Here is a 27265-nt window from a genome sequence, read left to right as displayed (position 1 = left end):
GGAAAATTGTTTGTCTTCCTTCTTGCACTCTAAAAGGTTTCAAAAAATCCCCCTAGCCCCTCCAAAAAAACCCCTTTCACAGACCTTCGGCACCTTGGTCCACACCTCCCAAGCATGCAATGCTATGGTGGTGATGCAAGTTGTAGTGGTAAGTGTTGTTGTAGTGTAATTGGTTCGAAGTTTTGCGGAGAAGTCTAGGCCGATAGGGTTTCAAAATGCCCACCTTCCTTGCCGTAGTTCCCACCTCCTAATGAGCTTCCCTTTGCTTGCGTTTTAAAACGCTGGGATGTCAAGCGGCAACAAAAGGCATAGCTCAAGCGCATCAAAATGTTGCAAGGTGGGTGGGAGTCGAGGCTGTCAAGAGACACTGAAACGAGCATTTCAAGACACAGTCAAGGGGGAGGAGGAGGCCGATGTTGCCGGTGAGGAAGGTGACACTCTAGGGCGCTGTGATTTCAACGCTTCAAAACGCCAATGGCAAAGGACATCACAAGGCACACGCACCGCAAGGCAAGGCAATGTCACCGCAAGGAGCACAATGCCGATCTCCCCTGAGTTTTAAAACACTGCCTGGGATAAATGCTGAAAGTGCCAAGAGCGGGAGGGGAACACTCTTCTCAACGTTGCCAGTTCTCTCTACATAGCTCTGATACCATGTCAAAGTCGATGATGTGGAAGCGTAAAGCCAAGGGAGAGAATGCAATAGAGAGAGAGAGAGAGAGAGAGAGAGAGAGAGAGAGTTGAATCAACCAACTGGGCAATGAATCAATAACTTACAAAGGGGGCTTGGGTGCTTCTTATATACTAGCTTTGGGGGCCTTTAAGTACCCCGCTGAGCAAATTGCCTACCCAAGACTTTGACATAACTAAAGCAGCCAAGGCCCAGGTGCAACCATTTCAGGAGTCCATCAAAAACTTCTCGAATATTCTTGGGATATACTTATCTCACTTAGGCTCATCTGAGCCCTAGAGCCACAATAAACTAAGATTTTTAGATTTTAGATTTTACTTTGATCCCTACAACCACAATAAAATTAAATTTCAAATTTCTATACTGGTTTCAAAAGTATAAAATGTTTCGTAGGTTTTGTAGTAATGCAAAACTCGCTGTTATGCAACTGGCAATCCATATCACTTGCTCATTCACCGCCATGGATTTCTGAGCAGGGTAATCAATTATGGCATTCACACAAACCTATCCATTGGTGGAAAAATATTCTACAGAAGGCTTGGAAGTGCAAATTGCCTCTGAAATAGATAACATTTTTTTGTATTGTCTATGTCGGGGGCTTTGGGCTATTTATCATACCCCTACTTTCGTAGTCAACTCTGTCAATGGCTTCGCGAATTTTCCCATTTTGGAGACTTAAGCCTTTTTGGGACTCTTGCTAGCCAGCTTTATAGCATGGCTCCACCCATTTTGGGTGGTAACGTCTTGTATATTATCTTCTACCAGATTTAACATCAACACTTAGATTGCCAAAATAGAGAGTCACTAACTTAAAAGACCTATTTTGACCTTTTACGAGTTCTTTAAGTACCAATTTTGTCGTTCTCGGCTTTGGCCATGCTTGGGAATCACCCAAATTTGATCTCTTCTGCCATTTTTGGAGATTATTCCTTTTGGGGAAGGAATCCATTTTTAGAGGCATCCTCCTTCTACCACTTTCTCACTTTCCACCTTCACTTCCTTTGAGCTCATTCATTGTCTGGTCGCACACACGCCAACTGCCAAAGAGAAAGTGCATCCATATCCTTTGCAATTGGGTCTCACCCCACACCCATCCCTCTGTCATGCTTCATCCTCTTCCTTGAGAAAAGGGAGGGAGGAGCTCTATGAGACCAGGCTACTGCTACTCAGTGAGTTTAGTTTCACCCAAAGAAGGGAGGGGGGGGGGGGGGGGGGGGGGGTTGGCTAGTAAATTACAGGTGGTAACTGATAAAACCTTCAGATATGCATTGATAGCTGCCAGTTATTCAAATAAGAAGCATATCAACTGCGCACTCAGCTCGCATTCACTCCTCTAGTATAAATTTTTTCACAGTCTCTCCCAGTTCCTTTTCATGCTGACTATACATATGATCTGCCCCCTCAATTATCTCAAGGGTATGGTTGGCAATGAGCTTGTCACACATGTGTGCATTTTCTACAGGAACCAATTCGTCCTCAGAGCCATGAACTGACATTACTCTGCACACAAAAGCTCAGAAATATTAGACATGTTATTCATAGGACTGCATGGATTTGATTATCAGCCTCTTCTATTTACAACACATACTCTAGCTCTCTTTGAGATCTAAATGGAAACCAATTGAAAATCCGATACCCGACATTTAAATATACCTGATATCCTTAGGTATTGTTTGAATTGCTGCTACCAAGTCAGTGCTAAGGCGCTCCATCAAACTCTCTTTCGTAACTCCAAACATAGTATTCCCTGTATAGATAGCACTATTAATGAGAAAGTCTTATGGCTTGACCATAGGAGAGGGGACCTAGCCTATGACACCGTTGAAATAGGTGTCCAATGTCTGGGTGGCTGTAGTGTGAACCCGTCCAATGTGGCCGGTCACTTGTAAAATGGGGCGAATGACGCTCAATCACACCTCCTCGAGGTGACCTTGCGCATACCTAGCCTCGATTTTGACCGAGCATCATTGACCCCATATTGTAAGTGACCAGCCACGCTGGCCGGTCCACCCGGACATTGAAAAGCAACCGCGACAGTGTCATAGACTAGGTCCCCTCTCCTGTGATGGGGGACATAACAGGAAGAGTCTTCATTGTGTTACTAGAATACAGGCCAGGCAATAACATCATCGCCTCGCAAGGCATGAATTGAGTAATCAGCATGCTGTTACTTGAAGAAAAGCTACCTGATGGATTTTTCACGGTTATTGGCCCAGCCTCGAGTCTCTCAAGGTAATCAGAACTAAGAAGCTTATCCAACCCAGCTTTTAAATCCAAACGGCCACTCGCATTCACAATCGTGCTCACTTCCTTGAACTTGGATGCATACAAGAGAACAGAGCTTCCACCTGAAGAAAATAATTCTCCTCTTTCAGAGTGCTGAAATCCACGACAACAACATAAGCAACCAAGAACTCCTTGGAGCATCCTAAGCCTACGGTTTGAAAATTAGCCATTCAATTAAAGCTGTGATTAAGTGTTACAAGCATAATTGATGACTTTCTGTCAGTTGGCATATGTCAGGGCTAATGAATTGTAATGTTCAGGGACAGATTGTTTCTTCGTAATATTCAGAACAAAGGAGAAACCATTTGTCAAATCAAAAGGTTAAAACTAATAAAAAGCCACCAGTGTACTTGTGGAAAGTGAATAAAGCTAAGCGTTTTTTAATTTCGGCTGCGATGAAGTTGGCTCAGACAAACTGGCAGTAAGCACAATCTTCCCAGTTTGCTGAACTGGATAAGAGGCATTGTTGGCACCACATGACAGATTTTCTGCAAGCATGTCTAACAATGATGCTATTGTCAGCGAGAAGCTAGATAAGAACATCTTCCATTGTCTGTCCGTGGATGCCACTTCACTCTCGGCGAAGAACGATTTGACAATGTACTGTTTGCAACAAAAAAATTATCTCTGCTTTGGAGACCCTTAATGCATCAAGACCTTTTCCCAACATTCATGTTATACATTTATCTTCAGACTTCATTACCATAAGATAATTCTTATAATTCTTGATTCCTGCCACTAAGACCCGTCATTTTGTTCAGCCTATCGAAATAAAGCCGCAAGACCCCTCTATAAGGAGATTCCCTATTTGACACCAAAGATCCAAAAGACCAGGCAACCACCCAAGTGGCTCAAGAAGACATACGCACATATTCATGTTACATGCTGGCCTATGTGACTGGATAGCACAAGCAAATATCAGAGTCTAATTATAAGTGTGAGATGTGAGGTTTGTAGTATGCAACTGAAAGCCTATAAATTTAGTTGGGCAGGATCTCACTCAAACTTTAAGGTCTCTAGCGCAATACATCCATACCAAGAAAGGGGTTAAACTTTAAAAGCTTTAGCAGTTGAATCCACATCCATATTCTAAAGAGAGAACAGAAAAGTTAGCAAGAACACAACACTTTCCAGGTGTCGATTTGATTGACCGAGGGAAGCAGCATCCTTACAAAAACACAAAAAATGCAATTCTCTAGTGGTGGAACTTGGAAAATTAGCAGGTAGACCTGGGGCTCTTAAAAAGATGGCCCAAATTGTGGGAGAATTACTAATCTATGAATAGGTGTATAAATGTAAAAAATATATGTTTTTGGCCTGGGCAAACAATCAAATATCCATTTACCACAATTAGTGACATAATTTGAGATTACGATACTCCCATATGACGTGACCGAGTGACCACTTTTGATTGAAAAGAAGAGTTATCAATAATCACAGTAACAAACCTTTGCTATGTCCAAGTATTGCCTTCACTACACGCCCTTCTTCTATCCAGTGAAGCACCACGTCATGCAGATCAATTGTTTCTTTCGAGTAGCTCCCAAATTGAAACTCGCCTTCACTCTCCCTGTAATACATTCTAGCTTAAAACACAGTTTGTAAACAAAAGTATGCAAGAATCTACCAGTACTCCACTTACCCATTCCCAGAAAAATCAAATCTGAAGACAGACAATCCTGCTTGTGAAAGAGCCTTTGCTAGACTGACCAGCAAACCCACATCCTGTCCACCGATTCTACACCAGTATTAGGATAGGGGAACCTCTCTTACAGTGGAATGAACCCTCATGACAGCCCTCTTACAAGATTATTTAACACAATTGTATGTAGGATCATATCTATACCTTCTTAAGGTCAGAGTAGTCTGCACTTACGAATTATAAGAGAGGATAAAGCACTCAAAAAAATACAAAAGCAAGGGACACAAGAAAACAGGAAGGAAAAACTAAATCACTTTATTTGTTACTGAACAAAACTGGATGAAAACAAAACATTTATTCACACCGCAAGGCACCTCTTAGAGAGAGAGAGAGAGAGGGGGGGGGGGGGAGACTTCAAAAGCCCTTGACCATTGCAGATGGGGAGATGAAAAGAAGCGGGCCTTTTCTTGAATAGCAACAACTAAGAGGTTGTGGGAGATAATTGAGAGCAACGCAGAGTGCACAATACGCACAGCTGCTGGGATAAAAAAAGATAGCGAACGTTGAAAAAAAAGTTGAGGTCGCATTTGTTGACGAGTGCCTCCTTCACTCCTTTTGTGGTCTCTCTCTCTCTCTCTCTCTCATCGAGCGACCAAAGTTCAAAGGTTGGGTTTTCTTCCCTTATCCTTGCCTACATCGGGTGTGACTTGGCCCTTATTTTAAGCTTTGGGGCTCACATCAACGCACCCCTCTCTCTCTCTCTCTCTCTGTGTGTGGATGGTTTCCTACGACGTTAAAACTCTTCTTCTTCTGGAGTGTGTGGGTGGGTGTGTGGGTGTGCGCTAATAAAAAGAGGAAAATGGTATAACCTTTCTATCACCCAAGTGTGGTAGATTGGTTATGCCATTTCCCTTATTTTAAGCTTTGGGGCTCACATCAACGCACCTCTCTCTCTCTCTCTCTCTCTCTCTCTCTCTCTCTCTCTCTCTCTCTCTCGGGATGGTTTCCTGCGACGTTAAAACTCTTCTTCTTCTGGAGTGTGTGGGTGGGTGTGCGCTAATAAAAAGAGGAAAATGGTATAACCTTTCTATCACCCAAGTGTGGTAGATTGGTTATGCCATTTCCCTCTTGAATAACAAATCTTGAGTTCAACTCCTTGAAGGCTAGATATTTAAGGTCTCTTGGGTTAGTTTCCTACAACGTTAAAACTCCCTTCTTCTCGGGTGTGTGGGTGGGTGTGTGTGTGTATGCGCTAATAAAAAGAGGAAAATGGTATAACCTTTCTATCACCCACGTGTGGTAGATTGGTTATGCCATTTCCCTCTTGAATAACAAGTCTTGAGTTCAACTTCTCGTCGGCTAGATCTTTAAGGTCTCTTGGGATAGTTTCCTACGACGTTAAAACTCTCTTCTTCTTCTTCTTCTTCTTCTTCTTCTCTTTTCTCTCTCTCTCTCTCTCTCTCTCTCTCTCTCTCTCTCTCTCTCTCTCTCTCTCTCCTGATTCGTCTCTCTCCAATGTTGGTTTCTTTCCAATGATTTTTGTTTTATTTTTGAGACCTTTTTGAAGTAGCAAACGGTCAAACATTGTATGGCCAATGTGAACGGTAGTTTCACCCGCAGATAGGAAGTAGTCGGCACTGGAATTCGAATAGTAAGAGGGTCTAGGCTCAGAGCAAGATCATATAGGTCCCCCCGTCGCACTTAGCAAGTTGGTGGATACTAGGAAGTGAACTCAATAAAGGCACAAAGTCAAGGTGGGACTACCAACAGAAAGTATCCGACAGTTGGGCCACACTGTACTTTTGGATGCGGTCCCAATGAGGATAGATGGTCAGATGACCAATGGGAGCCCAACGGAATCATTTCCTAAAATTTAGGGAACTGCTATTTTGAGCCGTGAAATGTGTTCGCGTCATTACCTCCGGTATGACTAGGAGAACATTTTAGAACTCTACCCCAAAGTCAACTGGGCAACCAATCGGGAGATTTTTAAGCGGCAAATCCAAAACGGGAAAATGCTTGTAAATGCGCCAAGTGGCAAATTCTCATGGACTTGCCTCTTACAAAAAAATGGGCGCTGAATTTTATGCTGGGAGAGGCCTCATTTTGGTTTTTGTCACAGGTTAAGAGCTATGGAGTGCTTTCTTTCCCTCTCATGTACAGTGTCTCATGTACCTCATGTGCAGTGTGGTGCTAGGAGTGACGCCCTGCACGCTATACACTGCTTTCTCTCTCCCCTACGTGCAGTTATGTGATGCCCCACAAGAGGGCCCTTCATTTGATTGATGTACAGCTGTGTGGGTTTATGCTTGTGTGCTGAGGCAAGAGCCTCCTTGAGCAGGAACAAGGGTAGCTAGTTGCTACTCCAAAGCAGGCACCGGTGAGGGTCATAATCTCACCGTACAGGTGCAAATTCAGCGATGTGTATGCGCAGAAAATTGACTGTTTTTCAGCCATACGGACACTAGAACCCTTGGGAATCGTGCCCCACTAGCAGAGGACAGCTAGGGGACTGTTTGGGGCTGAAAACAGGGCAAAAACCAGTAAATACAGCCAGCTGAATTTACTGTTTTTGGGTTGGAATCAAAGGATATACGCCAGTGGAAGTCAGTTCTAGCAAGGGAATTGGTTTCACGCAAGTTTTGGGGCTATTATGCTGCCAAAATTTGGCCAAATCGGGTAGTATCTAGAGGGATACAGGTAAAGGATTCCCAGGGCTCTACTTTGTAATTTACCCTCTCAAAGAATAAAGAAATACCGAAAGGGGTGCCAATTTTGGGGCCTACAGGTTGTTGGCGTCTGCTCGGGGCATTCTAGCTTCCGAGCCGTGTGTGTGCTTAAGTGTTAATTCCCGTCGCAGGGTTCCTTTGCACGCTCTCTCTGTGTGTGTTTAAAGTAAAGAATTTCGGGTGAAAGCCAACGCCTACCGCCCCACGGGCCGGTTTCACTCTCTCTCTCTCTCTCTCTCTCTCTCTCTCTCTCTCTCTCTCTCTCTCTCTCTCTCTCTAGTACTCGCTATCTCCTCGAGCGACCAAAGTTCGGAGGTTGGGTTTTTTTCCCTTATCCCTGCCTACAACGGGTGTGACTCGGCCCTTATTTTGAGCTTTGGGGCTCACATCAGTGCACCCTCTCTCTCTCTCTCTCTCTCTCTCTCTCTCTCTCTCTCTCTCTCTCTCTCTCTCTCTCTCTCTCTGTGTGTGTGTGTGTGTGTGTGGTACTCACTGTCTCCTCGAGCGAACATTGAAAAAACAGTTGAGGTCGAATTTGTTGACGCGTGCCTCCTTCACTTCTTTTGTGGTAACAACACCTATGCCTTCTCTTTCTCTCTCTCTGTCACGTGACACATCCAACCCTGTGTGTCCGTGGACAAGCTACAGCACGACAAGGGTTCAGTCAATCCAATCAGTCTAGATTAGCAAGTGTTCTGGCACTTTTGTGAGTCTGTTCAGACCGTGCATGCCCAGGCACTTAGTGTAGATGCATATCCTCTGGTTGCACACAGCATGATCATAAGCATTCCCATCAGAATCCATCAGAATCCTTCATGGGAATTTTCCAGTGATTTAGCCTATTTTCCCTATTTTTGGCATTTTTCATTTACTATTTTTAAGTGACTTTTGTTGGAAAGTAGGTAGGGTAAATTGAGTAAGTTTGTATATAAGCAAACCTAGACTAGCACTAATTAGCAGAAGAGGCAACAGGAGCACAAGCTCAACAGGCAACTTCTCAACAAGAACCCCCTTGGTGGCATTTTCTCCTCCAAGCAAGACACTCTAGCCCTAGCATTTTCATCAGCCCTAGCGTTTTCCATCACAACACCATCGCCATAGCCTCTCAGCAAGTCGCCCCCCATTGCATGGCGTTTTTCAGCAGATAAAGAACCAGCAGATTTCAACCTTGACAAGCCTCAGATCCGGCAGATTTCAGCCCGCAAAGAGCAGCCCACATCAACATTTTTGGTTCCAGAGATTTTCAGCCATTAGCGTTTTTGGGACAGCAGCAAATCAGCGACAGATTTCAGCCAGTGGCGTTCTTGGACAGCAGTACAAAAGCATCAATTTTCAGCCCTTAGATCGGTCTCGCCATCCTTGTCGTCGTCATCGATCTAGCCTAGACTTGCATCAGTCACATGCATCCACTTTGTACCGGTTTGTGCAATCAATAGTAGACCACTCTCGCCAACGAGAGTGGGGCCTTCGGAGGAGGGTTTTACAACGTCTTTGGTGTCGTATTCTCTTCTCTCTCTATCTCTCGGTCTCATACACTTGCACGCACAGTGTCCATTCACTTTGTTTATGATCATTGCACTCTCTCATTAAGAACGGAAGGCTCTCCCTTCCATAAGAACAAAAAGGAACCTTGAGCACAGTTCGGAGCACTCATCTTGAGCAAAGTTCAAACATTCATTCCGTTGCACCTTACATTGGTATCAGAGCTTTGACAGTGTTCTGTATCACTCAAGGAAAGAACCACAAACCACAGAATTTTTTTTGCTTGTTGAGATCGCACGAACCCAAGTTTGCTTGGGCGTGTCGATTGCTAATCGTGTTTTTGAAGAGTGACAAGAATCCCAGGAAAGAAGGGCTTGTCCAGCCTCCCCTTGTGCCTTTTTTCACTCATTGAGAGCGGACCGTGCACTTGGCGGCCGGCCAATCGACGTGAGGTGGGAAAAAGCAACCTTGGTGTGAGCGCAAGGCCGCCAAGGGGTGCGCCCGCAGAAAAGAGTAGAACTCGGGTGAAGAGAAGATCCTTCTCTAACACAGATTGCAAGCGAAAGAAGAACCTCAAGACACTCAAGAACCCCAAGACCCAAGACCCACAAGAACCCAAGTTCCTCGTGAACTTAAGAACCCAAGACCACAAGAACCCACGACTTCAGTGGATGGTCATCACTCGAAGCGGAATGGATATTTCGCTTGGAGGTGATGAGCATGAGAGAGGCGACGAAGAATTTTCCCCACCAGGAGATTTTTCCGACCCTCCCCCTTCCCCAGCTACGCCAAGGAATGCACTAACTCCTATGGAGGAGTTGGAGCAGATGTTTATGGACAGGAAGTTAGAACGCGAAGCAAGAAGAGTAGAAAGAATGGCAGAAATGGATCGTAGACACGCAGAAAGAGAAGCAGAAAGAAAGGCAGCCATAGAGCATGAGCATGAGCAAGCGCGACACATGCAAGAGTTGTTGCGACTCTTTTCTCAAGGGCAAGCACAAATGCAAGAGATTCGGGAAAAGGAGACTCTCTCAGTCTCTTCTTCTCCCAAGCATGATACACAGGATTTGCATGATGATAAGCATGATGATTTGAATGATGATGATAAGCATGATGATTTGAATGATAATGATAAGCATGATGATTTGGATGCCAATGACAAGCATGATGATTTGCATGATCAAGATGTGATTTCTCACAAGCATGATGATTTGCATGATCAAGATGCGATTCCTCACAAGGATGATGGTTTAGTTGATGCTTTTTCTAGTGAAGCTAACCTCATGGCAGATTCGATAGATCGCGAAGAACCGATCTTGGCTCTCGAGCCTAGGTCCAAAAAACCCTCACAGGAAGTATTATGTGTTCGCATGATTCATACGTACGCATTGTTCGAGTGTTTCATTCGTGATCGTTTCCTATATTTTCGTCACCGTCTTTATGTGATCCCTTTTCCTAGGCATGACATATTGTACGTTGAGCACTTTTCACTCATTAATGAGCACGAATGTATGCGGATTGTTCATGAAAAGCTGAAAAGTATGCATTCAAGAAAGTCACATTCCATGTCTCTTCCTTGGCATGACACATTCGTAGAACGAGCACAAGAAAGTATAAGCACCAAGCATCGGTATTTCCATTGCATTTTGCCACAGTTGATTGACTTAGATCAGAAAGACAAGATTCGATCTCATTGTTTGCGTGTGTGTGGTGAAGGTTTGGCACTCCGTCTATTTGTTCATCTACGTTGCATACACAGTCTTTTAGGAAGACAAGATTTTTTCCACTCACTTTACATGGAATGGGTATGTTCATGGTTTTGTGTTGGAAATGGTTTCAGAAATTTTCAGCCATGGAGATTCTTGAAGACGAAAGAAGCATGACTCTAGACGAAGTTGAAGCATCGAAGGAGCCACGGAAGACTTTGTGTTGCTTTCGGCGCGGCCCAAAGAAGCAAGCGTTGCAGACCTTTATGAAGTTCAAGTACCGCACGACCCACACATCAGAATGGGCCGGGGAAGAGTCCCTTCCAGGATTCCGGATGCTATTGACGATCTCCCTCGACGCCATACAGTTCGGTATCCGTACCTCACTTTGAAAAGGAGGGGATGTCACGTGACACATCCAACCCTATGTGTCCGTGGACAAGCTACACACGACAAGGGTTCAGTCAGTCCAGTCAGTCTAGATTAGCAAGTGTTCTGGCACTTTTGTGAGTCTGTTCGCAGACCGTGCATGCCCAAGCACTTAGTGTAGATGCATATCCTCTGGTTGCACACAGCATGATCATAGGCATTCCTACCAGAATCCTTCAGGGATATTTTCCCGTGCATTTAGCCTATTTTCCCTATTTTTGACATTTTTCACTTATTATTTTTAAGTGACTTTTGTTGGAAAGTAGGTAGGGCAAATTGAGTAAGTTTGTATATAAGCAAACCTAAACTAGCACTACTTGGCAGAAGAGGCAGCAGGAGCACAAGCTCAACAGGCAACTTCTCAACAAGAACCCCCTTGGTGGCGTTTTCTCCTCCAAGCAAGACACTCTAGCCCTAGCGTTTTCATCAGCCATAGCCTCTCAGCCCTAGCGTTTTCCATCACAGCACCATCGCCATAGCCTCTCAGCCCTGGCGTTTCCAGAACCCCAAGTCACCCCCCATTGCATGGCGTTTTTCAGCAGATAAAGAACCAGCACATTTCAGCCTTGACAAGCCTCAGAACCGGCAGATTTCAGCCCACAAAGAGCAGACCACATCAGCGTTTTTGGTTCCAGACATTTTCAGCCATTAGTGTTTTTGGCACAGCAGCAAATCAGCGACAGATTTCAGCCAGTAGCGTTTTTGGACAGCAGTACAAAAGCATCAGTTTTCAGCCCTTAGATCAGTCTCGCCATCCCCGTCGTCGTCATCGATAGCCTAGACTTGCATCAGTCACATGCGTCCACTTTGTACCAGTTTATGCAATCAATAGTAGACCACTCTCGCCAACGAGAGTGGGGCCTTCGGAGGAGCGTTTTACAACGTCTTCGGTGTTGTATTCTCTTCTCTCTCTCTCTCTCTCTCTCTCTCTCTCTCTCTCTCTCTCTCTCTCTCTCTCAGTCTCATACAGCTGCACGCACAGTGTCCATCACTTTGTTTATGATCATTGCACTCTCTCATTAAGAACGGAAGGCTCTCCCTTCCATAAGAACAAAAAGGAACCTTGAGCACAGTTCGGAGCACTCATCTTGAGCAAAGTTCAAACATTCATTCCGCTGCACCTTAGGACAAAGTTATGGCTCTTTGATACTGTGGTTGCCTCTACTATGTTATATGGGGTGCAGGTTTGGGGACCTTCTGTAGGCTAGGATGGTTGGAGGCGTATGGAGAAGCCCCTGGTATCTATGATCTCTCGGCTGATTAGAGCCAAGGCTTCGGTACCGCATGATATCATTCGAGCAGAATTAGCTGCCCCTCGCCCCCCCTAAGGAGATTGAGGTGCTTACCAGATCAGTCTCCTTTGTACACAGTCTGTGGGATACTACAGAGATAGATATGCCAGGGTGGCTCTAGAGTCCTCCAGACAATTAGCTCTTAATGGGGATACATCATGCTAGTATGCACAGATGGCATCATGGTTTCAGACACATGGCTTCACCATAGACAGATTGCCTCCTTTTTCAATACTCTCTACAGGCACCCTTGAGGTCTCTGACGTGGGTAGAGATTAATAGACTCATTCGTCAGGATCTGATCTAGCTAGACACGAGGAGGACCTGGATAGAGCCGATACGGGAGTTGGGCACAAAGATGGCTTTCTATAGAGATCATCTTCTCCACTTCACGGAGGATGGGTTTGTGATTCGACCTAGCTATATGGACACTCATCTTTCTCATGGCTTGCGTTGTGCCATTGGCCAGATACGCACGTCCTCACATCAGCTCGAGATTGAGACTGGTAGATTCAGAGGGACACCAGCAGATAGCAGGATATGCCGCTTATGCCATCTAGAGCTAGAGACAAAGGTACATTACATATGTCATTGCACAGTGTACTATGAGATACGAAGCCGTTTTCATTGTCTATTCAAAGAAGGTTTTGGGCCTCTATTCAGGGTCATGAGTTATGAGGATCAGAGATGTCTTGGGCTATATCTACTTGAGTTACACAGGCATAGAGAAACTTTACTGAGGAGAGCTGAAGAGAGACAACCCCAGAGACAGATCACAGATTTCTTTACACTAGATATTGTACACCTTAAAGAACAGACAGAGGAGCAGCCAACAGTGGAGAGGTCTGCCCGCACTACTCGCATTCTCGTAGACCGAGCATTGGAGCTAGGGAGATCTAGACGACCCCGATGGAGAAGAGGAGCTACATAGTTTCGAAGGAGGCTACAGCAAAGGATTTGAGCCATACTTTTTCGTCGTCCAGAGTGCACATGAAGATGGATCTCTATGAAGATGGATTCTCTACTTCCCTCCCATATTGTCCACACATTGTACTGCTTAGTTCACACATTTTGCGTCTTTCACCTTTCACACCTATCAGCTTAGTTTAGGATTCCGCAGTATTTATATTTTATTGTCCTAGTTTAATTTATTTTGTTAATCTGACTTTGTATCAGATACACCGCATTGTAACTTTCTGGTCTCATAGGTCACTTTGGCCTTTTGAAGACGTTAATATAACATTTCATTTCATTTCATCTCTCTCTCTCTCTCTCTCTCTCTCTCTCTCTCTCTCTCTCTCTCTTTGGAGAGGAGGTGTGGAGTGGTAGTATCGGGAAGTCTACTTGGAAAGAGTTTGAGAATGTCCAAAAGCGTTTTCTCACCAACTTTCTCCAAGTCAAGACACAAACACCCTACATGCTCTTACTTCTTGAGACCGGATCGCTTCCCATTGAGGTCTTGGGCATGCAAAGGGTTGTGGAATACATGCTTAAGACACAACGTAGACCTTTGTATCGACTTCCTAGAATCGCATATGAAGCAAGTCAAAAGGTCCAAAAGACATGCAAGAGCAAAATACTAAGTTCGGGGTGGATGCTTGACATCAAGAAATGGTTTGGAAGATGGGATGCATGTCACTTGGTCAAGGATGCGTCGATCGACTCCCAAGTTAATGAGGCCTTCTTACAACGCCAATGTATCACGACTTGGGAGAAATCCGGAGGTACTCGCTTCAGCCATTACACCACACACATTGCTCCAAACTACAAATCTCTCTTCTTCTCCGAACGAGGTAACCGAACCCATCCCTACATCCTTGAGCCCATCCTGTTGAGTGCAATCCGCACCATTGCCTCCATTTGTATTAGCTCCCATTCTCTACGCTGCGAGACAGGACGTTGGGGCACTGGCGAGGAGTCTCGTCCACTTTGCACCTTATGCCCTCATCAAGTGCGAGAGAGTGAGTACCACACACTACATGAGTGCTCAGCTTTTGACCACATTAGGTCCTCTTTTCCCCATATATTCAGCCATGAGCTCTCCCTACATACCTTCCTCTCCTAACCACGATGTGGACTCTCTATTGTGACGCTCATTTCAGCCATTTTTGAGCATCGAGTCACTTATGACCTCCACTCAGTGCTCACACCACGTAACATGTTCATTTGGTCCCATAGGTCATATTTGATCTCCGAGGACGATAGAACTCTCTCTCTCTCTCTCTCTCTCTCTCTCTCTCTCTCTCTCTCTCTCTCTCTGTGCGTGGCTCTGGTACTTGTTGTCTCCTCGAGCAACCAAAGTTCGGAGGTTGGGTTTTTTTCCCTTATCCCTGCCTGCATCGGGTGTGACTCGGCCCTTATTTTGAGCTATGGGGCTCACATACTCTCTCTCTCTCTCTCTCTCTCTCTCTCTCTCTCTCTCTCTCTCTCTCTCTCTCTCTCTGTGTGTGTGTGTGTGTGTGTGTGTGTGTGTGTGTGTGTGCAGAGCGCTGAGGACTATTCTAGCATGACATGGGAGACGTCTAGCATGACTATTTACAGAGAAGAACATTGATGATGCTCTTCAGCGCATTGATGCAACAGTTTCTCAGACAATCTCTCTCTCTCTCTCTCTCTCTCTCTCTCTCTCTCTCTCTCTCTCTCTCTCTCTCTCTCTCTCTCTGTGTGTGTGTGTGTGTGTTAGGTGCAGCGGAATGAATGTTGTATTTTCTCAAGATTAGTGATCTTACTGCTCAAGGTTCCTTTTAGTTCTTATGGAAAGAGAGAGCTTTCCGTCTTGTAGAGTGTTGTGGTCACGAACAAAGTGAGTGGATTGTGTGCAAGTGAATGAGACTGAGAGAAGGAGAGAGAAGAGATACGACACCGAGAGGTTTGTAAAACCCTCCTCCGAAGGCCCCACTCTCGTCGGCGAGAGTGGTCTAACTTGATTGCACAAATGCGTACAATGCAGATGCAATGGACTGATGCAATGGGACTATGCCGATGACGACGACGGTGATGCCGACGGTGACTTGGGCTGATATCTGGGCTCTTCTTGATGCTGTTTTCTTGGACTGTTCAAGGCTGAAAATGACTGTTTTGATCGGGTCGGATAGATGAGGGAAAAACGCTGTTGTACAAGGCCTTTGGCTGCGTTTCTGGGCGAAACTCCCTTGCTGAAAAACGCTGGACAGCAGAGTGTGTTTGGCTGATAACCGCAGGTTTATCAAGTGCTGAAGAAAACCTCTTACCGGCTATTAGGACTTGCTGCGATGCTGTGATGAAAACGCTGCCTTGGCTGAGTTTGTCCTGGCATTAGTACTTTGGAAAACGCTGATCTGATAAGGCAACAAAAACGCTGGTCTTGGTCATTTGCTGGCGATCTCTTGCAGGAATGGAAAACGCTAGGGCAGTCCATGTGATGGTGATGGCTGATCTGGTGATGCCGGCGAGGGGGAGAGGCTCTGTGATGGAAAACGCTAGGCTTGATGGTTGGGCCTCGCCAAGGGAATGGGGAGGTTCTTGCTGAGAGGGAGGGAACACCTGCTGCTTGGGGAAGCCTATTGTGCTCACTGCTCATCTACCAATTTGTGCTAATTTGGGTTTGCTTATAAATTAACTTACCCAATTTGCCCTACTGACTACCCAACAAAAGTCACTTAATAAATAAGTGAAAAATGTCAAAAATAGGGAAAAAAGGGATAAAGTCATCTGAAAAATCCCCAAACTGACTCTGATGGAATCTGATGGAAATGCTTATGCTTGTGCTTATGCAACCAGAGGATATGCATCTACACTGAGTGACTGGGCATGCACGGTCTACGAATAGACTCACAAAAGTGCCAGATCACTCCTAATCTTACTTGACTGGACTTGGACAGAAAATCCTGTTATGGTGTAGCTTGTCCACGGACACATAGGGTTGGGATGTGTCACGTGACATCCCCTCCTTTTTAAGTGAGGTACTAGTACCGAGCTGCATGGCTTCCTTGTAGTCTGCCAACAACTCTGGATAATCCTTGAAGAACTCTTCGTCTACCCACACCGCTTCATGGGTTCCTCGATCTTTGAACTTCAAAAAATACTGTCGTACTTGTTTCCTTGAACCATGGCGAAACCGATGCAACAAGACTTGCTCCGGCTCCATGACCTCTGCTTCATCGATGATCTCCGGTTCTTCTTCTTCCGAAACGTCCTTTGGAGGCGTTCCCTGAAACACTTTCAACCAGGAAACATGGAAAACGTTGTGCATTGACCATGAGTTAGGGAACTTTAATTTCATTGAAACCTCATTAATCTTTTTGATGACTGGAAAAGGACCATACATACGAAAAGATAATTTAGGACATTTCTTTCCAACTTGCTTAAGACGCTGTTTCATAATCCGTAGATACACCCAATCTCCTTCCCTTATCGAGACCTCCTGACGATGCTTGTTAGCCTGTCGAGAGTAAGATTCTTGAGCCTTGCTTAGCCGGAGCTTCACACTCTCAGAAATCTCATCCAATGACTGACTCTCAGCATTGGCATCAGGCATTTGACTGACCGATCGAGTCAACAATGACTAAAATCGGCGGCCAAAAGCTGCCTCATACGGAGTTCGACCAATAGCAAAAGAGAAGGAATCATTGAGAATAGCCTGTACCAATGGGAGAAAGAGCTCCCATTGAGACTGCTGATCATGAACATAAGACTTCAACACATCAAAAGCTAACTGATTATAAATTTCCGTTTGACCATCTGACTGTGGATGAAAAGCGGATGAAAAATTCGACTTCGTGCCAAAATTTTCAAAAAGTGCACACCAAAAGTTGGACGTAAACTTAACATCCCTATCTGAAACAATGGACATTGGCAAACCACAGATGGGGTACCAATGCTTTATGAACAATCGTGCAACATCCTGTGAAGTAACTGTGGCCTTACAAGGAATCAACATGCAGAATTTGCTGAAACGATCAACAATAGTTAAACATTGAGTGTTCCTTGAATGCTGACTTGGTGGTAAGTTAGTCACAAAATCCATAGAGATATCCTGGAAAGGTCCCTCGGGAATAGGTAGCAGAAGCAAGAGGCCTTGCTGCTTACCACGAAGAGCTTTCACTTTTTGACAAATAGTGCAATGTGTGACATAACTAAACACATCCTTTCGCATTTTAGGACAATAGAAAAACCGTTCAATCTTTTCCAATGTGGTGTTCATACCCCTGTGCCCACCCGTGAGAGAGTCATGTGCATCATGTAATATAGTTGGCCTAAGAGAGGGCAACACACATAGACGCTGACGAAAAAATAACAATCCATCACGAATGAGATAGTTGCTGGGCCCTTGGGAAGCAAGAGCCTGCAACCAATACTTACCAAACTCCGAATTTGCATACTGATTCTTCATGCTGTCAAAAGACTCACCCTGGATAGAAAATGTGGTTCTTGACTCAAGAGCCAAAATCTGTCCCTTGCGACTCAACGCATCTGCAACAGGGTTAGCTTTTCCAGGCACATACTCATTCAAACCACCAAATTGCTCAAAAAATTGTGACCACCGCACTTGGCGATCACTCCAATGTGCACTAGGCATAGACTGGAGCCACTTGAGGGCTTGATGATCTGTGCGCACTGTAAACTCTCTACCATACAAAAAATGCTTCCAATGCTTAAGAGAGTGAATGACAGACAAAAGTTCTTTATCATAAACTGAATAATTCTTTTCCGCACTATTGAGCTTCCGGCTAAGGAAAGCTACTGGGGGACCATGCTGCTGGAGCACAGCGCCTATGGCAACATTGCTCGCATCCGTCCATACCTCAAAGGGGTCATCCCAAGAGGCAAGGATAAGACACGGTGCTTCTGTCACCGCAACCTTGAGAGCTGCGAAAGCCGCAATGGCTGCCTCGAGCAAGTCTACGCGCTGACGGCGAGTCTTTACCCCTTTCAAAACATCATTCATAGGTGCAGCAATGCGTGCAAAATTCTCTATGTGCGAACTATATGCTTGACATAACCCAAGAAAAGAACGCACATCATATGCAGTCTTGAGCAAATCCCAATTACGAACCTGTTCCACCATCGCGGGGTCTAGCTTGACGCCTTCTGCAGAAATGATATAACCCAAATAAGTGACTTCAGTAAGAAAAAATTCAAACTTCTTAGCTGCAATGTACAACTGACACTCATACAAACGAGTTAATACCCTTTCGACATCTCTTTCATGTTGTTCCCACGATGCAGAAAAAATGAGAATATCATCCAAAAAGATGAACACACATACACCTACCATGTCGCCGAAACGACCTACCATGAGACGGTTGAATGTACCCACGGCTCCTGTCAATCCAAAAGGCATAACAATATACTCCCATTGCCCTCGCTCGGTGCGAAAGGCGGTCTTGAAAATGTCGCCTTTGAATACCCGTACCTGATGGTATCCACTTTTGAGATAGACCTTGCTGAAAACCTTTGCCCCATTGAGCCTCTCCAAGATATACTCAATGCGGGGCATCGGAAACTTGTTTTTGAAGGTCATCTTGTTCAATGCCCTGTAATCAACACACAAACGAGACGAACCATCCTTCTTGCGAACGAACAAAATAGGAGCAGCAAAAGGACTTACACTAGGACGTATGAATCCTCTATTCACCAACTCCGTGAGTTGTCGCTCTAACTCTTCCTCCTGTGACTTGTTCAAACGGTAGGGAGCCTTACTAACCGGCTGCGCTCCCTCCACAAGCTCGATGCGATGGTCCTCCGGCCGCTCCGGTGGAAGCCGAGGTGGAAGATCATCCAACAAAAAGAGATGTTTAAATTTCGTAAACAACTCCGAATATTTACCTGGAGCCTGAATGCTCTGGGAAACCGGGGCAGCATATATGAATGCCGCTTGTGCTCCTCGTCGTAATTCACGCTTTACCTGCACATGCGAGATGAGAGGCAAAGAATGCAAGCCCTCTTCAACACGAATGATGAGGGGGAAATCTGTCTTGGCATGCAAAGTGAGAGTGAGAGCCTCCCAATCAACGAGAGGGTTCAGTTCACGAAACCACTTCATGCCCAAAATCATATCACATCCTGAGAGAGGAGACACAAGAAATTTCCGACTAAAAGAAGCTTGCTGAACGGTAAACATCACACCAAGGCACTCCGTCGTGATGAGAGAGTCCATACCGGGAGCGAAGCCAGAAACCTCGATAGGAGATTTCTGACTAACCTCTAGGCGGGCTCTCTCAACAAGAGGGGGACTAATCACATCATGCATACTACCTGGATCAAACAATATGATAAAACGTTGTCCTTTGACATGACCATAACACTTCATTAGAGATTCATCAATGTGTGTGTCAGAGTCATGAGAAGATGAAGGTTGTGTTGTGACACAGTTTGTGGTAGTGGTAGGTGCCTTTGGTTCTTTAGGTGTGATTGTCTTAGGACAGTTTTTCTTAATGTGACCCTTAATGTGACATTGAAAACATCTACCTTCTTTAGCATAAATCACTTGTTCTTCAGCCGTGATGTATCCTCCTACAATTCCTTGAGAAGCTTTTTCATCAGGGGTTCGCTTAGGTTTTGCAGGTGCTTTAGCTTTACCCTTAGATTCATTGTTAGAGTTCTTTTCTGAGGAATTAGAGGAAGAAGGGCTAGAAGAATTACCATTCTTACCGTTCTTACCATTCTGTGTATTCTGAGAAGTCTGCGGGGTTGCTTGAGAAGTCTTGTTTTCCTTAGGCTTTCCTTTGTTGTGTTTCATCTCGTGGGCGAGAGCAATGGCTACCGCTTTGTTGAGATCGGGTGGATCGAGTACTTCGACATCATACTTGATATACTCGTCCAATCCGTAAAGAAATGCCTCCTTGCGCTTCTTATCCGATTTGCGTAATTGAGTGTCGAGCTGCAAAACCCGATTAGAGAAAGCCATAACCGGCGTACTGTTTTGCTTGAGAGCTCGCCAATCGTCCTTTAGTCGTGCAAGGTACTGAGGTGGCATAAACCGCGCCTTGAGCTTGTCTTGGAAATCAGCCCAACTAAAAGAGAGGGGCGTGAGATCGTCGGCTTCCTCTAGGTGCGCGGCTAGCTGTGCCTCTTGCCAAGCCTGATACCAATTTATGGCATCACCGGCAAGATACATAGCTGCCGTCAAAACTTTGCTATTGCCTGTTTTCTTAGTTGTCGCAGAATAAGCATTAAATTGATGCAACCAAGAATGAATAACAGTAGCATCCATCTTACCGTCATACTTACTGAAAGTCAACTTCTCTGTGACTGGATTGTGTGAATCCGCCTCGTGGCTTGCGCCACTTGACGAACTCCCACGATCTTTGGGTGATTCGGCCTTCGAGGCTAGGACTTGCAAAATAAACTCTTGTTGACGAATCTCCCTTTGAGCTTCTCGCTCGGCATCCCTTTCTGCTTTGCGTTCTTTGCGTTCAATGCGCTCGCGTTCGAGGGCAAGTCGCTGGTCTTCTTGTCTTGCGGCAATTGCAATGCGCTCACGTTCCTCAGCAAGGCGCTCACGTTCCTAAGCAAGTCGATGTTCTTCTTGTTGTGCAGCAAGTTTGTCGCTTTGTTTTTCGCGCTCGCGGTCCTTGGCTTCTTGTGCACGGGTCTTTGCCGCTTGTTCTTCTTGTTGTCGTGTCATCATGTCCAACATTGACTTGACCATCATCTCCATAGGAGTGAGGACAACTCGTGGCGTAGATGGCGAAGGGGGAGGGTCGGAAAAATCTCCTGGTGGGGAAAATCCTTCGTCGCCTCTCTCATGCTCATCACCTGAATGCGAAGTATTCATGCCGCTTCGGGTGACGACCATGCACTGGTATCTTTGGTTCTTAAGTTCACGAGGAACTTGGGTTCTTGAGGTTCTTGAGGTTCTTGAGTCTTGAGGGTCTTGGGTTCTTGGGGTTTTCTTTCGCTTGCAAATCGCGTTGGAGAAGGATCTTCTCTTCACCCGAGTTCTACCCTTTTCTGCGGGCGCACCCCTTGGCGGCCTTGCGCTCACACCAAGGTTGCTTTTTCCCACCTCACGTCGATTGGCCGGCCGCTAAGTGCACGGTCTGCTCTCAATGAGTGAAAAGAGACACAAGGGGAGGCTGGACAAGCCCTTCTTTCTTGGGATTCCTGTCACTCTTCAACAAAACACGATTAGTAATCGCCACGCCCAAGTAAACTTGGGTTCGTGCGACCTCAACAAGCAAAAACAATTCTTGTGGTTCTTGTGGTTCTTTCCTTGAGTAATGCAGAACACTTCCAAAGCTCTGATACCAATGTTAGGTGCAGCAGAATGAATGTTGTATTTTCTCAAGATTAGTGATCTTTACTGCTCAAGGTTCCTTTTAGTTCTTATGGAAAGAGAGAGCTTTCCGTCTTGTAGAGTGCTGTGGTCACGAACAAAGTGAGTGGATTGTGCGTGCAAGTGAATGAGACTGAGAGAAGGAGAGAGAAGAGATACAACACCGAGAGGTTTGTAAAACCCTCCTCCGAAGGCCCCACTCTCGTCGGCGAGAGTGGTCTAACTTGATTGCACAAATGCGTACAATGCAGATGCAATGGACTGATGCAATGGGACTATGCCGATGACGACGACGGTGATGCCGACGGTGACTTGGGCTGATATCTGGGCTCTTCTTGATGCTGTTTTCTTGGACTGTTCAAGGCTGAAAATGACTGTTTTGATCGGGTCGGATAGATGAGGGAACAACGCTGCTGTACAAGGCCTTTGGCTGCGTTTCTGGGCGAAACTCCCTTGCTGAAAAACGCTGGACAGCAGAGTGTGTTTGGCTGATAACCGCAGGTTTATCAAGTGCTGAAGAAAACCTCTTACAGGCTATTAGGACTTGCTGCGATGCTGTGATGAAAACGCTGCCTTGGCTGAGTTTGTCCTGGCGTTAGTACTTTGGAAAACGCTGATCTGTAAGGCAACAAAAACGCTGGTCTTGGTCATTTGCTGGCGATCTCTAGCAGGAATGGAAAACGCTAGGGCAGTCCATGTGATGGCGATGGCTGATCTGGTAATGCCGGCGAGGGGGAGAGGCTCTGTGATGGAAAACACTAGGCTTGATGGTTGGGCCTCGCCAAGGGAATGGGGAGGTTCTTGCTGAGAGGGAGGGAACACCTACTGCTTGGGGAAGCCTGTTGTGCTCTTTGCTCATCTACCAATTTGTGCTAATTTGGGTTTGCTTATAAATTAACTTACCCAATTTGCCCTACTGACTACCCAACAAAAGTCACTTAATAAATAAGTGAAAAATGTCAAAAATAGGGAAAAAAGGGATAAAGTCATCTAAAAAATCCCCAAACTGACTCTGATGGAATCTGATGGAAATGCTTATGCAACCAGAGAATATGCACCTACACTGAGTGACTGGGCATGCACGGTCTACGAATAGACTCACAAAAGTGCCAGATCACTCCTAATCTAACTTGACTGGACTTGGACGGAAAATCCTGTTATGGTGTAGCTTGTCCACGGACACATAGGGTTGAGATTTCTCTCTCTCTCTCTCTCTCTCTCTCTCTGTGTGTGTGTGTGTGTGTGTGTGTGTGTGTGTGTGTGTGTGTGTGCGCAGAGCGCTCAGGACTATTCTAGCATGACATGGGAGACGTCTAGCACGACAATTTACAAGACGAGCATTGACGATGCTCTTCAGTGCATCGATGCAACACTTTCTCGAACAATGCCCGGCATGGAACAATGCCCGATGCCGTGCATCCTTGGGCACTGATGATGATAATGATTTTAGTTTTTCACTTTACGCACAACTGCTGGGATAAAAAAAGATAGCGAACGTTGAAAAAACAGTGGAGGTCGCATTTGTTGATGCGTGCCTCCTTCACTCCTTTGTGGTAGCAACACCTATCCCTTCTCTCTCTCTCTCTCTCTCTCTCTCTCTCTCTCTCTCTCTCTCTCTCTCTCTCTCTCCTCGTGTCGAGGTGTACTCACGCATCATCAGGCTCAACTAGGGGCTCCAAGGTGATACCACCATGAGATGATAGGGAGGGTATCTAAAAACAAGCAACATATGTAGGGTAGAGAATGTGGTACATCGGTGGTGGCCTGCTCAAGTATCTCTGGAATGCTGGATCCCCTGGTGCTAGTACATGACTCTGCTCTAGATACTAATGGTGTAGAGCTAGTATCCTCGAGATCTCCCTCTGGTGACACCCATGTGTCCTGTATCCTGGGAGCCTCGGTCTCCGACGTGCCCTCTGAGACTCTGCCTGCAGAAGGGTAAGCCCTCTACTCTGTGTAGGTAGTGTGGGGGGGTCTGGCCCTGCTCGTCGGAAAAACTGTGTGATGGTAGTCTGTGTCCTACTATCCTGACTCTGGCGTGGCTGTAACAACTGCTCTCGAACCTCTAAAGCCGCAACCAGGAACTGGCCAAACCTCCTCTACTCTCGGCCTATCATATGCTGCTGTAATGAGTCTCCAATGCCATATCTCTCTCTCAGCTCTGTATATGCTGGGCATCTCATGACAAAATGCTCCTCACTCTCCACCTCCGTCTGGCAGATCCGGCATGTACGCTCCTCTCGTGGTATGCCTCTGGCTCTGCCACTCTCAATCTCTAGCTGATGTGATGACACTCGTAGCTGGCCAATGCTGACCCGAAGTCGGTGTGGCATGTACTCCTGCATGTATAATGGAATCTCAATGAATCCCTGCTCTGAGAACCTCAGAAAATGCTCATAGTAATATAGCATTTTAGGAGGTAGGGTGTCTGAGGGCCTGCGCCATGTCCTCTGAATATATGTATGCCATATCTCCTGTCTGATGACCCTATTCTGCTTAGAGCGTGAGAGGGAATAGGTCGGGGCCTGGGTGTCATACTGGAGTGGTGGTAGTCTATCGATATCAAAACCGTGTTGAGCTAGCCAATCTCCTGTCTGGGCATACCATGAGCTAGTGTCCCCTGCCTGTGCTCTCTCTCTCTCTCTCTCTCTCTCTCTCTCTCTCTCTCTCTCTCTCTCTCTCTCTCTCTCTCTCTCTCTCTCTCTCTCTCTCTCTCTCTCTCTCCTCTCTCTCTCTCTCTCTCTCTCTCTCTCTCTCTCTCTCTCTCTCTCTCCTCTCTCTCTCTCTCTCTCTCTCTCTCTCTCTCTCTCTCTCTCTCTCTCTCTCTCTCTCTCTCTCTCTCTCTCTCTCTCTCTCTCTCTCTCTCTCTCTCTCTCTCTCTCTCTCTCTCTCTCTCTCTCTCTCTCTCTCTCTCTCTCTCTCTCTCTCTCTCTCTCTCTCTCTCTCTCTCGTCGAGCGACCAAAGTTCGGAGGTTGGGTTTTCTTGCCTTATGCCTATCTGCATCCGGTGTGACTCGGCCCTTATTTTGAGCTTTGGGGCTCACATATGTGCACCCTGGGAGATACCTCATGGAAATGACGACTACACATGGATTAGCCATACTTAATGGCTTACAGCGATTTCCTGGAGCAGCCGGTTTCACATGCTTTCCACACAGACATGGGGCTAGTACAGTGGATTATGTTATGACACAACCGAGCTTTGTCCCCTGCATTCAAGATTTCACAGTGGGAGCCAGGCCAGTGGGCATAGCAGTAGATCATGCTCTCTTGACACTGTCCGTTAAATTTCAGTATAGTATAACCCAGACATCAGGAGGCAGGTCACACACCCGCTATACATTTACACCAGAGACTGATTTCGTTTATATAGAGGAGATCTGGGACCGTCTATTGGAAGGCACAATTGGCACAAATGGTACAGGCCTCTCAGTGGAGGAGTGCACCACTCTACTGACTGAGACACTACATGGGGCTACATTAGTGGCATACCTACACACTCAGCCGGGCAAGAGACGACATTCTGGGAGCATGCCCCAGAATAGTTGGTATGATGAGGAGTGCAAAGAGATGAGAGCCCAGATTCAGAGGGATCTTCTTTTAGGAGTCATCACTTACAGACAGTCTCGGATTGCTTTCCGACGCCTTGTGCGACAGAAGAAGCGAGCTTACCTAGCTCAGATGGAGCGAGGCTTATATCAGATGTTCTTGAGTAGGGACTCAGGAGAGGCATGGCGACTCTTCCATGAGCACTCCCCTCCCCCAGTGATTACTTCACCTAATGTGTGGGGCCAATATGCGACATCATTATATACGGTTCTTGGACAGGAACCCCTTCCAGACCCTACCAAGCCTTGCCCAGCTACGAGCACTTTCTTTACATCGGAGATGGTACAAAGGGCCATCGACAGGATGAGGACCGGGAAGGCATATGATCATGACGGTCTAGTAGCGGAGCACTTTATACATGCTAGGGATATGCTGATGGAGGTTCTTGCAGTGTTGTTCAATCATGCCATGTGTGAGGGATTACCTGAGACTTGGAGGTTGTCTAATATTGTGCCCATCTTCAAGGCTGGTGACCCTACAAAGCCCGGGAACTACCGCACTATTATGGTTGGACACACATTGGCACGGTTGTATGCATCTATTCTGGAGCAACACTTGAGTAATTGAGCAGAGGGCGAGGGTGTACGAGCAAAGGGCCAGACCGGCTTCAGGAGGGGTTTCTCCACTCTTGATCATATTCTGACACTTAGGGCCATCATTGAGGAGGGCAGAGCACATGGGAGACAGATCTATTGTAGTTTTGTGGATTTTCGCAAAGCATTTGACATGGTACCAAGAGCTCGATTGATGCGCAGACTACAGGAGATGGGGGTGCCCATAGAGGTGATTTGGGGGATTATGGCTTTGTACAGATCAGTGATGGGACATGTACGCACTCCGGAAGGGGTGTCTGATTTAGTTCACTCTATTATTGGAGTGAAACAGGGCTGCCCATTGTCTCCTACTCTATTTGGTATGTATGTTGATGAGGTGTCTAATTACATGGACAGAGAGGGTGACAGGGGTGCCCAGCTGGCAGGGACGTGGATCCCATTGTTGCTATATGCTGATGATATTGTGCTCATATCTGACTCACCAGAAGGTATGCAACGACATTTGGATGCACTACGCAGTTTTGCAGAGGATAGTGGATTGTGTGTAAACCTGGGTAAAACCAAGGTTATCGTGTTTAACACCACACCGCAATGGGTCAGGAGATCAGTACCTACTTTCAAATATGGTCAGGAGATTGTGGAGTATACAGATGCATACACTTACCTGGGGGTAGTCTTTACTGGGCCGAGATTTTCTTTGAGAAGAGCAGCAGAGACTAGACTAACTAGAGCTGGTGCGGCTCTGGGAGGAATGGACAGGATGTGTTCGCAGGTTCAGTTCCAAGAACCTAGGACAAAGTTATGGCTCTTTGATACTTTGGTTGCCTCTACTATGTTATATGGGGTGCAGGTTTGGGGACCTTTTGAAGGCCACGATGGTTGGAGGCGTATGGAGAAGCCCCTGGTATCTATGATCTCTCGACTGATTAGAGCCAAGGCTTCCGTGCCGCATGATATCATTCGAGCGGAATTAGCTACTCCCCCTATGGAGATTGTCACAAAGTGATGACGTGGCGGACAGCAGAAACCCTAATTTCTGCCCGAAACCCTAAAATTTCTGCAAACCCTAATTTTTGCCAGAAACCCTAATTTTTGCCAGAAACCCTGATTTCTGGAAATCGCGGAAGGCTATTAAAAAAAAAAATATATATATATATATATATATATATATTGGAAAATGATGAGCGACGCGAATTTTGCTTTTTTTTAATAAAAAAAGAGAAAAAGACTCTCTAAGAGAGAGAGAGAACTGATGCTTTTGATTTTAAAAGCTTTTGGGGCTTTGCTTTTGGGCATCCCTTGTAACCTTTAAATTAGTGGTGAGGGCCTCACTTCTCAGAGCATCTGGACGCAAAGTCTGAGAGTGAAACCCTAGCCACTCTCTTGTACTTTGATGATTGATTAATACAAAAAGAAATACCGAAAGGGGCGCCAGTCTTTGGGGCCAATATCTCTAGGCACGGAACTCCGCCGGGCCAGTGCAAATCTATTGTGATCTGTGAATTGTTTTGAAGTGGTTATTTGGTGCTGTCGTGATCGATTCTTGACGTGGAGTGTCCAAGTCTGTTACAGTGGTATCAGAGCAC

General features: G+C 45.9%; 1 protein-coding gene across 1 annotated transcript in view; it reads right to left on the bottom strand.

Moving 5' to 3' along the window:
* Positions 1-1933: 1933 nt before the first annotated feature.
* Positions 1934-27265, bottom strand: part of LOC147421103 (putative uncharacterized protein YDL057W) — a 51794-nt gene continuing 26462 nt past the window's right edge. The window contains exons 3-7 of the mRNA XM_086504045.1: positions 4620-4702; positions 4426-4547; positions 2878-3039; positions 2345-2438; positions 1934-2191 (exon numbers count right to left, since the gene is read on the bottom strand). Coding sequence (XP_086360171.1) covers positions 2017-2191; positions 2345-2438; positions 2878-3039; positions 4426-4547; positions 4620-4702 — 636 coding nt within the window. The 3' untranslated portion in view covers positions 1934-2016. The remainder of the gene's footprint in view (positions 2192-2344; positions 2439-2877; positions 3040-4425; positions 4548-4619; positions 4703-27265) is intronic.

The sequence above is a fragment of the Adiantum capillus-veneris genome, chromosome 28, assembly GCF_014529385.1.
Source record: "Adiantum capillus-veneris isolate H3 chromosome 28, ASM1452938v2, whole genome shotgun sequence".
NCBI classification, from domain to species: Eukaryota; Viridiplantae; Streptophyta; class Polypodiopsida; order Polypodiales; family Pteridaceae; genus Adiantum; species Adiantum capillus-veneris.
Note: the sequence above shows the minus strand (reverse complement) of the source record. Positions and strands in the feature narration are given on the sequence as shown.